General features: G+C 46.1%; 1 protein-coding gene across 1 annotated transcript; it reads right to left on the bottom strand.

Moving 5' to 3' along the window:
- Window positions 1-9,334: 9,334 nt before the first annotated feature.
- LOC123104623 (histone-binding protein MSI1) lies at window positions 9,335-15,741 on the bottom strand. Its single transcript, XM_044526503.1, has 5 exons — window positions 15,051-15,741; window positions 11,458-11,601; window positions 10,396-10,520; window positions 10,138-10,233; window positions 9,335-9,804 (listed from the first exon to the last, which is right to left on the bottom strand). The coding sequence occupies exons 1-5, from the start codon at window positions 15,672-15,674 to the stop codon at window positions 9,576-9,578; spliced, it is 1,218 nt and encodes a 405-aa protein (XP_044382438.1). The 5' UTR covers window positions 15,675-15,741; the 3' UTR covers window positions 9,335-9,575.
- Window positions 15,742-15,830: the final 89 nt, after the last annotated feature.

Raw genomic sequence — 15,830 nt, 5'->3', positions numbered from 1 at the left:
GCTCCTTCACCGACTGCCCCGTCTCATACTCCTCCATAGGAACCGGTTGCTCCTCCTCCTCTAGCTTCGATGAGTCCGGAGGCAGGTCGGCTATGATGTGGGTGGCGTGCCTCGTCCGAATCTCCTCCTCAATCTGGAACGGGCGATGTGATGTGAGCATAGCATATGTCGTTTTCTTTTTCTGGTCCATGAAGAAATTAGACAATGTGGGAAGAGTGAGGCGGAGCGGGAGAGAGGTGGATGGGCTCGAGCTGGCTGCGCGGAGAGGAAGGAAGTGGTAGTGACTAGGGATGGGTAACGCCGTCCGGCTAAAGTGGCCGGACTTTTACCCTTGGGCGACGAGCCGAAGCGGCGCCATGCGACGTTCACACCCCACCGAATGAGATGCCCGTCGAGTTTTCGGATGTTTTCCAGTGGGACCCCATCGTCAGTCTGATATGGCAGACACGTGATGAGTGATATTTTTACACTCATTTCACCTTTGTTTAAGTTGTGAAATTTCAATTAAAAGAGATATTCGCTCGGATATTGGTAGTAAAGACTAATGAATGCAAATGATTCCACAAATCATCTCTTTGATGTATTTCCACAGGAAATGGGCTAAAAAGGGAAGAAATCACGTGTGGAAATGGAATGGAGGAAAAATGGAGGAGAGGGAATCATCTAGAGACATCTACGAAGAAACAAGACAAAAGACGGTGTTCCATACGGGCGCAAGCATCCGTGTGAGCGCCCATATGGCATGGATTCCGAGGCAGGACATCCAGCCCAACAACTTCATTAAAGGGAACCCATCGAAATGTGAACAGAGAGACGAACACGGAGCACATAAGGCAGAACCTCTTCATCAATGATACGTCTCCAACGTATTTATAATTTTTTTATTGTTCCATGCTATTATATTATCAACCTTGGATGTTTTATATGCATTTATATGCTATTTTATATGATTTTTGGGACTAACCTATTAACCTAGAGCCCAGTGCCAGTTTCTATTTTTTCCTTGTTTTAGAGTATCGCAGAAAAGGAAAATCAAACGGAGTCCAATTGACCTGAAACTTTATGGAACTTATTTTTGGACCAGAAGAAGCCCACGGAGTATCGGAGTTGGACCAGGAGAGTCCCGGGCTGCCCACGAGGGTGGGGGGCGCGCCCACCCCCCTGGGCGTGCCCCCTGCCTCGTGGACAGCCCGGAGGTCCACCGACGTACTTCTTCCTCCCATATATACCCATACACCCTAAAAACTTCGGGGAGCATAATAGATCGGGAGTTCCACCGCCGCAAGCCTCTGTAGCCACCGAAAACCAATCGAGACCCTGTTTCGGCACCCTGCCGGATGGGGAATCCCTCACCGGTGGCCATCTTCATCATCCCGGCGCTCTCCATGACGAGGAGGGAGTAGTTCACCCTCGGGGCTGAGGGTATGTACCAGTAGCTATGTGTTTGATCTCTCTCTCTCTCTCTCATGCTCTTGAGGTGATACGATCTTGATGTATCGCGAGCTTTGCTATTGTAGTTGGATCTTATGATGTTTCTCCCCTCTACTCTCTTGTAATGGATTGAGTTTTCCCTTTGAAGTTATCTTATCAGATTGAGTCTTTAAGGATTTGAGAACACTTGATGTATGTCTTGCGTGCGATAACCGTGGTGACAATGGGTTATTCTATTGATTCACTTGATGTATGTTTTGGTGATCAACTTGCGGGTTCCGCCCATGAACCTATGCATAGGGGTTGGCATACGTTTTCGTCTTGACTCTCCGGTATAAACTTTGGGGCACTCTTTGAAGTACTTTGTGTTGGTTGAATAGATGAATCTGAGATTGTGTGATGCATATCGTATAATCATACCCACGGATACTTGAGGTGATATTGGAGTATCTAGGTGACATTAGGGTTTTGGTTGATTTGTGTCTTAAGGTGTTATTCTAGTACAAACTCTATGATAGATTGAACGGAAAGAATAGCTTCATGTTATTTTACTACGGACTCTTGAATAGATCGATCAGAAAGGATAACTTTGAGGTGGTTTCATACCCTACCATAATCTCTTCGTTAGTTCTCCGCTATTAGTGACTTTGGAGTGACTCTTTGTTGCATGTTTACGAATAGTTATATGATCCAATTATGTTATTATTGTTGAGAGAACTTGCACTAGTGAAAGTATGAACCCTAGGCCTTGTTTCAACGCATTGCAATACCGTTTGTGCTCACTTTTATCATTAGTTACCTTGCTGTTTTTATATTTTCAGATTACAAAAACCTATATCTACCATCCATATACCACTTGTATCACCATCTCTTCGCCGAACTAGTGCACCTATACAATTTACCATTGTATTGGGTGTGTTGGGGACACAAGAGACTTTTTGTTATTTGGTTGCAGGGTTGCTTGAGAGAGACCATCTTCATCCTACGCCTCCTACGGATTGATAAACCTTAGGTCATCCACTTGAGGGAAATTTGCTACTGTCCTACAAACCTCTGCACTTGGAGGCCCAACAACGTCTACAAGACGAAGGTTGTGTAGTAGACATCAATCAACATCATCATCCACAAACTCTAGTCGCCGCCATCTCCGTAGCCATCTCCACCACCACCATAGTGCTTATCCATCCCATTCATACTTGTAATCGTGCATCGCACAAGGCATCCACTGTAAAACATATTGCAATCTATCAATCTCAAGATGTTTTCAATGTTTTCTTCCCGCGATCCGATCTCCATGTGTGAGTAGTTCGGTAAGGTATGGGTTGAGCCATAATCATTGCATCCCATGGTATTTTTTGAGGGGATCAATGAAAGACTTTGATATAATGTCCCGTATGTGTAAATAAAATTGTTATGGGGAGATGTATCTAGTCTTGTCCACGATTTCATCCCTGCAGGTACCCAGGATCACGGAGATCGAGCACCGCTGAGGCTAGGAGCAAGGAGACCGTGAAGTGTTATACCGAACATCGGTGGCAGTAAGGTTTAGTAGGTCCAAAACTCTTATTGATTTTATTATCTTAATTATCAAGGTAACCCCACGCGACGGATAGGGCCTGTGGCACGATAATTGATTCTTGATGCAGGACTCGTGTCGGTCAATATGTTATTTGGACACATGCCCCACTTCGATATGTAACAAGCACATCTCAACGGGTGACTTTCAGCGTAGAGACTAATATTATATTTGATCCCATCGCAAATACAAGGTTGTAAGCATAAGATAACATTCTCATACCTCTTTTTATTGTAAGTGCTTGAATTGCTATTTGCTTGCTGATCCGGCCAAAATCTGGATTGGACAATTTGGCAAAAGCTTGCTAGAGACCATCGCTTCAAGGGAATCTTCCTCTAGTGGGTTCGATAACCCAGAGTCACCTCTCGGGAAATAGGTGCGGGATACTCTTTTTAGTTCCAATACCTGATCAATAAAAAGAAGATATCAACATGCCTGGTCGCACCCGGGCCTCGCCATATCCGCCCCATATTTGGGTTGGATATGAGGGGTGCCGGCTACTCCGGGTGTTTGAGGCCCGCTTGAGGTACGAATTTTTTTGACCGATCAATGATTGAACTGTTCGTCCGGGCATTGGGGGGTATGGAGCCCCCGGTTGTAGATGCTCTAAGAGCAACTCCAACACGCTGACCCAAACGAACACACATTTTGTCCGCTCTTTGTCCTTTCGGGTCAGCGACGCGGACGTTAGTGTCTGTTTTTTAATTTAGGTCGGTGCATGCACCCAACGCTAGTTCGACGCATTTTTTGCGCGCAGACTAAAAGAACACAACAAACACGTTCAAATTTAGCAAAATTAAACATTAAAGTCGGTCAACCGCCGGCTAACGTATGGTGGAAAAAGGAATAAACTTTATTTTATGTTTGAGAATCGCCTTTTATATATCTAGCATGGAAAGTGTTGGGAATTACTCGGCCATTTTCGTTGACGGGAAAACTATGCCTCTCAAAAAAATTATCTCTCAATTTAAGCTTTGACCTCTGGCACCTCTATAAATCTCTGCTTCCCTCTGCGAAGGGCCTATATATTTACTTTATGCAATTTTATTTTTTATTTGAGTCTCCATCTTCTCTTATAAAGCACCAACTAGGGAGCACTATGATCGTACTTGAGCATTGGATGTAGCTAATATGCGAGTGTGTTTCGTGAATGGATCAATGATTGAGCATGATGGGCTAGGGATAACTTTATTTAGTGTTGATATTTTGAAAGACATGGTTTCTTGTTGATATGCTTGAGTATTGAAATCTTCATGTCAAAACTAGACTATTTCTTTGAACCATATAAAAGTCCAAATGTCCATGCTACCAAAAGAAAACAATATATGATGAACATGTTAGGCAGCATTCCACTTCAAAAATTCCGTTTTTATCATTTATGTACTCGAGGATGAGTAGGAATTAAGCTTGGGAATGTTGATACGTCTCCAACGTATCTATAATTTTGTATTGTTCCGTGATGTTATATTATCAATCTTGGATGTTGTACAATCATTTTATAGCAACTTTATGTAATCTTGTGGGACTAACCTATTGACATAGTGCCCAGTGCCAGTTGCTGTTTTTTGCTTATTTTTTACTTCGCATAATATCAGTACCAAACGGAGTCCAAACGCAGCGAAACTTGGATATTTTTTTGTACCAGAAGACACCTTGTGGGATCAATAAAGCACCTGGCGGGAGGCCCATGGGGAGCACAACCCACCAGGGCGCGCCCAGGGGGTTGTGGGCCCACGAAGGCCTCTTGCACCACCTCTTCACCCTATAAATTCCAAAATATTGCAAAAACCCTAGGGGAGTCGACGAAGCACAATTCCAGCCTCCGCAAGTTCTAGAACCACGAGATCCAATCTAACACCATCACAGAGGGGTTCATCTTCCTCATTGATGCTTCTCCGATGATGTGTGAGTACTCCACCATAGACCTACGGGTACATAGGCAGTAGCTAGATGGCTTCCACTCGCTCTCTCTCTTTTGATTCTCAATACAATGATCTCTTGGAGATCTATTTGATGTAATGACTTTTTGCGGTGTGTTTGTTGGGATCCGATGAAGTTTGAGTTTATGATCAGATCTTTTATCCATGAATATTATTTTAGTCTTCTTTCATCTCTTATATGCATGATTATTTATACCATCATATTTCTTCTTTGAATCTTTGGTTTAGTTAGGCCAACTAGATCGACTTTTCTTGCCATGGGAAGAGGTGCTTTTTGATGGGTTTGATCTTGCGGTGTTCTTTTCCAGTGACAAAGGGGGCAGCAAGACACACATGTATCGTTGCTATTAAGGATAACGAGATGGGGTCTATTCCTACATGAATAGATCTTGTCTACATCATGTCATCGTTCTTATTGCATTACTCTGTTTCTCCATGAACTTAATACACTCGATGCATGCTGGATAACGGTTGATGTGTGGAGTAATAGTAGTAAATGCAAGCAGGAGTCGGTCTACTAATCTTGGACGTGATGCCTATATATTTATCATTGCCTCGGATATCGTCATAATTATTTGATCTTGTATCAATTGCCCAACAGTAATTTGTTTACCCACCGTGTGCTATTTCTCGAGACAATCCACTTGTGAAATCTACGGCCCACGGGTCTATTCCTTATCATATTTGCTTTTCGATCTATTATTTGCCACTTTTATTTTTAGATCTATATTTCTAAAAACCAAAAAAAATACCTTGCTGCATTTTTTCTTATTTATTTTATTTCACGTTCTATCGAGATCTATTTATCCAATCTACCACAAAACAATTTATCTTTTTTACTGAGGAGGGATTGCCAACCCCTCTTACGCGTCGGGATGTAATTATTTGTTCTTTGTGTGCAAGTATCGTTTACATAGGCTTGCTTGGTCCTCCTACTGGATTGATACCTTGTTTTCATAACTGAGGGAAATACCTACCGTAGTAGTGCTGCATCATCCCTTCCTTTTGGGGGAAATACCGACGCAGTTTCAAGCGACATCACTCCACCTCACGCTCAATCTGCATCAGGCGCTCACCTTCTGCCTGCTCTGCCGAGAATGCGCGGGCCTTCCACTGCTCAAGGTAAGCCGCGCTCTATGCAAGCGTGGTGTCGAGCCAGACCGGGGAGGGGGCGCTAACCCACTCACGCAGCCCACTCCCATTGGTCCACATGCTCCGTCGGCATTGGGATGCACTATGGATCCAAATGCCAACCATGTGGGAGATTCACATATGGGTACGGCAGCTGCTGCCAGTACTGCCAGTGCCACTGTGCCTGGTGCGCCAGTATATTTAGCTACTCCCTCACGGGGCATGCAGGCGCCGGGGGTGGCGACAGAGGAGGCGCGGGACGAGCTGGCACCAGGGGTGAGCTTCCCCTTGCTCTTGCAGCTATCGCTGAAGAAGTCCATGGCGCTAGGCTTTGCTTGTCGGCTGCAAAGGAGCACGCAAGGCTAGATGTGGACGGAAGTGGAAGTGGATGAGCACCCTCCCCCCCTCGCCCACGCGTGGATTAAAAAGGACGGCCTCCCATAGCTTCCACTCACTGATGTGTGGGCCCGCGCTAGGTTGCCGCCATAAATATGACCGCGAGCGGTGGTTGGCCAGCCAACATGTGCGGCCGTGGCAGACGCCAAGGGGACGTGTGGCGCGCCTATTTTGTGTCCACGCTGACGCAAACCAGGTCCAAATTTGGGCCTGAAATACGTCGTCACGGACATCTAGCGGACGCATTTTAGATTTGGGTCGGTGCATTGGGCCATCGTTTTTGTCTGCTTCGACCTAAATGGACATACACGGACGAAGTGGGTCGGCCGGCTGGAGTTGCTCTAACTGTTGGAGGAGGTGGTGGAGGTGGAGGTGGTTCCTTTGTGGCAGAAATCACATATTTGACCTGAGGGCGAAATCAAATCACAAACTGACCTGCTCTCGAAAAAATTTCACAGTGATGACCCTTTCGTGTGGCGCCCGACAGCTAGGCGCCGCACACTACTGTGCAGCGTCTCGGCCTTAGGCGTCGCACCTCCTGCCAGCGTGGCATCCCTGGTCCAGTTGCGGCCCCACAGACAGCACTGCAGCGCCTAAGGCCTAGGCGCCACACTTGTAATGTACATCGCCCGTCTCTTAGGCGTTGCAGGGCATGGCAGGACCAGAGACCCCGTGATACCGAATCTTCAGAGTTCAAGCTTCTGCAAAAAACAAGTAATGACAAATCTTAGGGCATGTAAATTTCAATTTAAGGCAAATTTGCAAAATATTTAGATTACTCGTTATTACCATATCCTTCTCGCGCATCATGTAGGCCCGGTGTTTCGTGTCGTAGACATCGTCGAGAAGCCAAACCATTCTTACAAATTTCAAACAATAAACATATATGAGTTCATCTCAAATATCGGTAAACACTCAACATTTCATATGTGTTCATCTAAACATCTCATATGTATTCATCTACAAGAATCTCAACATCTCCTTCTCACACAATGAATAAATGATTGTAAATTCTCATATATATCTAGTATGTCATATGTGTTCAAGTAAATCAACATCTCATATTTCAAATAAACTCAACATTTAATATATATCTAAAAAAACTCAACATCTCACATATAGCTACAAAACTCAACATCTCATAATTATCTACAAAACTAGGCATCTTATATATATCTAAAAAAATATACAATCTAGGTTTCACTAACAAGAATCATATAGTGTGTGGGGGGGTGTCAAAGGTTCCACCTAATCTTGGGCAAATCCCTAAAATTGCAACGAATTTACGGAGGAAAAAAAAGGGAACGAAGGAGTTTACCTAGTAGGAGGGATTGGAGATCAAATCCGGGCCTCAAAACTTCAGATCTGAGAGGTGTGTGGAGGGGGATCCGAAGGGGGCGCCGCCGCCGCTCTCTGTACAGAGAGCAACTTCCTCAGAGAGGAAGAACTGCCTGGGAGGGGCTGGCCCGATGCGGCTTAAGTCAATGTGCGACGCCCAAGTGATAGGCGCTACACTTTACACAGTGTGGCGCCCAAGCCTTAGCAGCTGCAGTGCTGTCTGTGGGGCCGCAAATGGACCAGGGATGCCACGCTGGTAGGAGGTGTGACGCCTCAGTCCGAGGCGCTGCACAGTAGTGTGCGGCGCCTAGCTGTCAGGCGCCACGAGAAAGGGTCATCATTATGAAAAAATTTCAAGAGCGGGTCAGGTTGTGATTTAATTTCGCCTTAAGGTCAAATATGTGATTTCTGCATTCTTCCTTTGTGGCTCTCCTGGCCCAAGTACCAATTAAAGCGCGGCACATCGCACTCCACCTCGCCCCGGCTACACAGGTACAGCACTAGTCATCTAAAAAAAGAAGTAGCAGCACCAGTACTCCTCCTACACTCCTACCACGATGCTACGCAGCCGGTAGCCTCCGCGTCTCCCGAAACGAAAGAGAACCCAGCACAGCGTGGCCGTGGCGTTGGCATTGGCACCCGCTGGAAAAGAGGGAGAAATGGCAGCTTGCTAGGTGCAGTGGGCGACCGAGGACTGAAAGGCAACGGCGAGCGTGACCAGACGCTGCGGCGGATCGCCCGGGGCGGGGCGCGAGCAAGTACGCCTGCGCCTGTACGTCCACATGGCACAGGCAGGGAGGGAGCCGACTCTTTTCTCGTGTCGTGGCATTTCTTTTCCTTATTTCCTCCCTGGGACGGCGCGCGAGGTGGATGCCCATCGGACGGGGCGTGGTCGCGGTCTGCGGCCTGCGGGGGACCCCGGCCTCGTTGGCCCGCCGTGCCGGGCTCATTGCCCCGGCAGGCATACTCCAGCGCAGAGAGACCAAGCACAAGATACTGTAGGTAAAAAACAATTTGCGCACGCGTCTGGTGTTGACCAACCGAGGCTGCAAAGTGCAAGCCAGGGCTGCCAGATGAGTCAAAGACGTCGTCGCCGTCGTCAGGGGCACGTCGATGCCGTGCGTGCATGGGCATGGGCGCGGCAGAGCAGAGCAGCAGGGCTCTGCTTTTGGTAAAACGATTGGCGATCGGAAACGAGCTTGCATTGCATACTGGCAGTGGCAGGCATGACATGGCGTGCCGTGGGCATGCGACCCGGCGAGCGGCGGACGCGTCACGTCCGGCGAGATGGGACGGCCACGCCTCGAAGTCGCTCCCCCACGTCGCGTCGGAGCGCCACACCAGGCAGCGAGCGAATGATTGCGCCGTGGAAAGTGAGTGACAAGGCGTCGCGTGTGCGACCACATAAGCAGAGTTTCAGCAGAGGATGATGTGGACCGTGCGACCACGAGAGCACCGAGTGACAATTCAGCACCAAGGCCTGAAAACTTCTGCCTCACAACAGGCACACACACGCACCAGGTAACATAACAGGCTTCAGCATGGACGCACAAATGTTTCCAGAGTCACTTCTCCAAGATACTCGATCCATCCATGTCTCGAGGATCTAGGGGCCAAACGATAGCGGCAGCTGCTAATTAAGCGACGAAACCGTACGAGGCACTACAAGTAAACCGCACGCGACGCATCCACTCACGCAAAGACTACGATCCATGTCCCCATCGTCCACATATCAGGGAAGCAGTTGGGTTGGTGGCGTCTTCTTATGTGGACAGGAACGAGGCGTTGTTGCTGTTGCTGGTGTCGTCGCTGTAGATGCTCTCTGCCACCTCCCAGATCTGCAGCACGTTGTCCTCCGCCACGCTGGCCACCACCCACTTCTCGCTGGGGTTCCACGACAGCTCCGAGATCTTGGCCGTGTGCCCGCCGTGGACGAAAAGGAGCTCCGGTGGCCCGTCACCCGCGTCCTCGTCCGCCTGCTCCTCGCCGATCCTGAAGGCGATGGACAGCATATGACAAAATTCAGCCACAAATCGCATGGAAGATAGCATATCTGTCAAGTCACGAAGCTCTCAAAGGCAGTCCACACAACAACCAGGTGTTCATCTTTTGTACAGATAGTGACCGTGGATGCATATGCCTTAGCAATTTATTTACTGAGGTTACAAAATGCAATTCATCTTTTGGGTCAATCTCAGCTCACATCAGTATGTTTGTTTCCCTTTGGGAAGGATTCACGAGTAAATAACAGTGTGGCGGCACCAAAAATGAGATGCCAGCTGCAAATGTAAGATAGAATATGGGAGCAGATTTGACTAAACTTACCTGCTAACGTCCCATATCATCACCCTTTTGTCTGCAGCATGGGAAGCTAATACAGTCTCCAGATTTGGATTCCACTCAACCTGGAAAACCTCGCCCCTGCACGTGCAAATTGCGCAACACAATAACATCAGATGCGTAGCAGCAAAACTGAAGAATAGCAGGTAGACTGATCAATAAGAAACAGAGAGTTGTCTCGACAAAAAAAAAGAGAAGAACTGACTGCCGCAAATAGGTAAGACAAAAAATATATATACATACTCATGGTTGTCGAAAGCATGCAAGCTTCTAGATAGTTTTCGCAAGTCAAATAGCTTAATAGTTCCATCGCCAGATGCTGTAGCCAAGATCCATTCATTAAATGGATTGAAGGATAGAGAGTTAACCTGAAAAAAGTGATGATATACATCATGATGAGAACACATGAGAATACTGAAATAAGGGACATCTATTTACACAGAAACAAACTGTAGGTGCTAGCATAAACATTGATATTTTCTATTCACCATGCAGAGCCACATATCACCAAGGTTTTGTCATATTCTAACTCAAAGTCACAAACATAAAACAATCACACAAGCAAACTTCAGTACAGTAGCTACAGTCACACAAGCAAACTGATGATATACCAACTAAAAAAACCATCTGCTGGTGAAAATTTTGAAGCCAGACACAAGGAATAAGTATATCATTACAACTTTAGAAAACATGCTTCACATACCACTCCGGTACATAAAGCAAAGGTCTTGCTTACTAAAAAATGAGTATAGTGCAGCTATGTTCCCCTCGACACAGAAAAACATTTAGCCCAGTAGCTCTTGATCAAAGCATGCTAACTTCCTTTTAATGAGCACCTACAGGTTGTTCCTGTTTGTTCATATGCAATTCCAGCGGCGAGGCCAGCCTAAAGTTTCTGTGGGGTCAATGGTATTTTTTGGATTTTTTTTCTTCAGTATGAACAGTACTGAACAGTGTTTTAGGCTTATTTTCTAAAAAGCTGTGGGGTCAACTGATCCCACAGACTAACACATAGCTTCGCCGCTGTGCAAGTCCCACGTCATGAGCTTGCAGTCGTCACTAACAGACCCAAATAGGTTTGCATCTTTTTCAGTAAGGATGCTTCCACAAAGAAAAGGTCTTCCCACTATAGTAAAAGTTGAGCTTAGAATAAACTGTAGTACTGCAGCTATACTCCACTCAGACACAGAAAAACATTTAGCTCAGCAAAAAAGTGAGTATAGAACAAACTGTAGTACTGCAGCTATGTCCCCATCAACATAGGAAAACATTTAGCTCAGCAACTATCAATTAAAGCATGCTTACTTCCTTTTGGTGCGCAACTATAGATTGTTCTGGTTTGTTCGTACGCAGGTCCCACATCATGAACTTGCAGTCATCACCAACAGATCCAAATAGGTTTTCATCCTTAAGGTGCCAAGCAACATCTTCAACGACATCCTCATGAGCCTGCAAAAACATAAAATTTAACTAGATGTTTAACATTGCCAGCCTTGCTTACATACTCATGATTGTGAAGATCGTCATATCATAAAATAAACACCCATACACTCTTATGTCGCATCTGTAAAACAGAACCATGCAATTACGATTTTGGATTTTGGACAAGTAAGACAAGCACGTAAGTAATGAGGTAACTTAAGAAATCATGATTGTGACATCATATCAAAATAATGTGGATCCAGGCATAATAGTTACAAGTCCCGTTTCCACTTGTGGCCATGTTCACAGATGAATGTTTTTAGTGACAACAGAAGCGTTGTCAAAAATAATATGACTAATAAGGATGGGGAGCTATGATGCTCCGGCTGGAGAATGGCTGATGGAAGTCATACTTCTATGCTGGGGTTCAATTACTTTGGTATGCTTCTCAGTGTTCAGCTGATGCTGGTCTTTGTAATGAGCAAGTACTTTGTAATAATGGTTTCTGAACCTGTCGTTTAAGTTTAAGCTGCTGTAGTTGTTTTTGAGTAAGCTCAGTCCTGAACTGTAAGGCTTGTGATTGGAGGCTGATATGGGGTGAAGAAACTCATTTTATTTGAAAAATAAGTAGCCAAATGATGCAATACTCACCACCTACTTGCTTCAAAAATGGAAAAGGTCTCCAGCCTCCACATTAATTTTTTAAAGGCATGTAGTCGACTGAGTAAGTCTTTTCAAATAATAGAAAATTGTGTTTTCACCATCCAGCTAAAACAGTATTTTTCCTAGTATGAAACCACTGCAAACAGCAAATAAATTTATTCAAGTCTAATCTTCATATTAAAGCACCATACATAAGTGATGAATTATAGTGGCAACCAAGCCAATGGCGGATCTAGGATTTTGAAACAGGATGGTCCACCTTACAAAAAAAGTTGGATAACAAATACGGCATGCCAATGGACTAATTGATTTACCAATAGCAATATAGAAATAGATCAATTTGGGCATACAAATATATTAAAATTCTCAATAAAGTCTGAATTTTGCATCCTAATTGGACAATGTCACAATGGAGACAGAAAGGCCAAATGAATCAATAATCATAATTAGACAATGTCAAAACGCACACAGCAAACCCTAATTATAATGAATAATCAATAAAGAACTAAGATGCAATCAATAAGAAATTTTTGAATGGGACGGTATTGAGGTCTGAGGACAACCAAGCTGCGTCAGGCTGCTGGATGGTGGACTGCTAGTTGCTGCACACTGCTGGACACTGGGCAGCGGGCGGCTCCTAGCCTCCTGGGGATAAAGCACACATCCACTAAAGCCGCGGCGTTCGGAGACGGCCAGGAGGCAGGCGTCGAGTAGAGACCCGGAGCGCAGACCATAGAGGGAATCAGAGTTGGGATTCGGGACGCGGTGCGGCTGTGCGTGCATGCGGATCAGGACGAGTAGGCTGCCAATTGCTTGGTGGGCTTTTTAGACAGACTGACCCAAAATCCCAGGGTGGGCTCGCCCTGTCCACCCTGTAGATCCGCCCCTGAACCAAGCTGATGGTATTCTATTTTAATTGCTTAATAAGAACTGTGAGACTTTTGTTGAGATCATGCATTCTCATGTTATCGCGACGGTTGGTTAATCTGATGTCAGGAGAGACCACTTCTTTGATTACAAATGAAGTGTGACTTGATGAGTAATAACAGGAAGTGCACATATCTTGCCTGACACAAATTGCTATTTTATAAATAAAATCAGAGAAACATTATTTTCAATATGCCTGAAAAGTGAAGAAAAATGACATAATAAACGTTTCTGGTGCAAGATTAATGTGCCTAGCCTGGTTAGCCTCCATATATGGAATAATCGAGTATATCAGGGGATGTTTCAATATATTAGGTTTGCAGACAGTAGACAAAACGGTGAATGAAGTGGTGACTTCGACTAAATTTGCTCATCCATTCAGGGAGATTCTGTTGCATTTCATCATATTATCCTTTCACATATACTGGTCTGGGTATGGAAAACGAAGGACGGCATAATTCGTGGTTGATTTCTTGGCATTGTTATGACTTACGAGTTATGAGTGCTTCGGGTATCCACAGGTCTTATGAAGGCAGAAGTATTAACTTTGAGTAATTTGTAATAATGGTTTATGAAACTGTCATTTTAGTGATAGCTGCTCCCCCGCAAAAAAAAACTTAGTGTTAGCTGCTGTAGTAGTTTTTGAGTAAGCTAGGTCCTGAACTATAAGGCTTGTGGTTGGAGGGTGATCTGGGGCCAAGAAGCTCATTTCATTTGAAAGCATAAAAGAAGTACGACTGTAGCAATATTAGCGCAAATGACGCAATGCTCATCAGCTACTTGCTAAAAAGGAAAAAGGTCTCCACCCTCTGCATTATTATTTCTGAAAGCAGGTACTCAACTCAGCAAGTCTTTCCAAATCATAGAAAACTATGTTTTTCACCATCCAGCTGACACATTAATTTTCCTCGTATGAAACCACGGCAAACAGCGAACAAGTTTATTTCAAGTCCAGTCTTCAAAATAGAGCACCATACAGAAGTGATGAATTGTGGTGGCAACCAAGGTGACGATATTTTGTTCTAATTGCTTAAGAGGAACCATGAAGCTTTTATTGTTATTATGTGTTCTCATGTTATCGCAATGGTTGGTTAACCTGATGTCAGAAGACAGCACTTCTTTGAGTCCAAATGAATCATGAATTGATGAATAATAACAGAAGGAGCGCATCTCTTGCCCAACACAAATTGCTATTTAGAACATCAAATCAGACAAATCTTGTTGCCAATATGCCTGAAAAGTGAAGAAAAATGACATACAGAACGTTCATGTGCAAGATTGATGTATCTAGCCTGGTTAGCCACCAGATATGGAAGAATTGTGTGCATCAGGGGAAGTTCCAATATATCAGGTTTGTAGGCACTGAATGTGATCATCCTTACAGGACTTTCGGTTGGATTTCATTATATTATCTTTTCACATTCAGCGACTTCAACTGAATGTGCTCTGGGTAATGGAAAACGAAGGACATCATAATTCGTGGTAGGTTTCTTGGTGTTGTTATGACTGAGTCCAGTGCTTCGGGTATCCACACTTCTTATGAAGGCAGAAGTGTTAATCACTTCTGCTTCCAGTCCTAGCTGCTACTACACTAGGATCACAGTATATACTATACTATTCAAAGATTCCAGTGGCGGAGCTTGGGCCAAATCTTTGGAGGGGCAATGGGCCAAGGAGGGGCAAAACTATGAGATTTAGGCTATTTTTACTGAACATATGTCAGAAAAACTAATGAGTAGTAGGTGTTTTTTTCTTGGGCTGGGGGGGCCACCGCCCAGGTTGGCCCCCATGAAGCTCCGCCACTGAAAGATTCCTAAAATCACATATGAAAAACAAGATAAATGCGGGGAACAGGAACAGCACAGGAGCATACGTTGGGACATTACCTCAAACACCTGTTGCGCGTCCAGAACCGGGGCTCCATTCCCGGCCTTGAGATCCCACAGGCAAATCTTCTTATCATACGAGCCGCTCAGGAGGAACCCCTCCTTCATCGCGCTCCACGCCAGCCCATACCCCTCCGCGCCATGACCCCTGAGCACGACATCCGCGCCGCCCTTGTCGCCGTCCTCCCCGAGGTGGTACACGTGCACCTCGTCGACGCAGGTCTTGGTGGCCACGGTGTACGGCCGCTGCGGCATGCACCGGGCGCGGTTGACCTCGCCCTGATGCGGCGCCGAGCGGCCGATGGACACGGACGGGGCCGGGACGGCGCGGCCCTCAGCGGCGGCCGCCGCGGCCAGGCGCGGCGGGAGCGGGAGCACGGCGTCGACGAGCATGAGGTGGTTGGGGGAGTCGTCGGAGGCGTGGGTGCCGAGGACGAGGCGGTGGGAGCGGGCGGAGGCCGGGGACCCCGAGGGGAGCCACTGGACGGTGAGCGAGGGCCACTCGAGCGGGTGGGACATGACGAGGTCGTAGAGCACCGGCGCGTTCTTCTTCCAGTTGAGGTACTCCTCCATCTCCATGGCGGCGGCGGCCGCGACGGCCTGGAAGGAGGCGCCGCCGTCCATTGCTGATTTGCTCTGCGCGGGAAAGTGGAGGCGGCGAACTGCTGCTCTCCCGCCAAAATGATCGGTGGTGAGGAAGCCGAGGGTTTCAAGGCGAGCTTTTATTGCGGATATATGGGCTTGTTGGGCTGACAAGCCTGACTTGTCATCAAGCCCAGA

The sequence above is a fragment of the Triticum aestivum genome, chromosome 5A (genome assembly GCF_018294505.1).
Source record: "Triticum aestivum cultivar Chinese Spring chromosome 5A, IWGSC CS RefSeq v2.1, whole genome shotgun sequence".
NCBI lineage: Eukaryota > Viridiplantae > Streptophyta > Magnoliopsida > Poales > Poaceae > Triticum > Triticum aestivum.
Note: the sequence above shows the minus strand (reverse complement) of the source record. Positions and strands in the feature narration are given on the sequence as shown.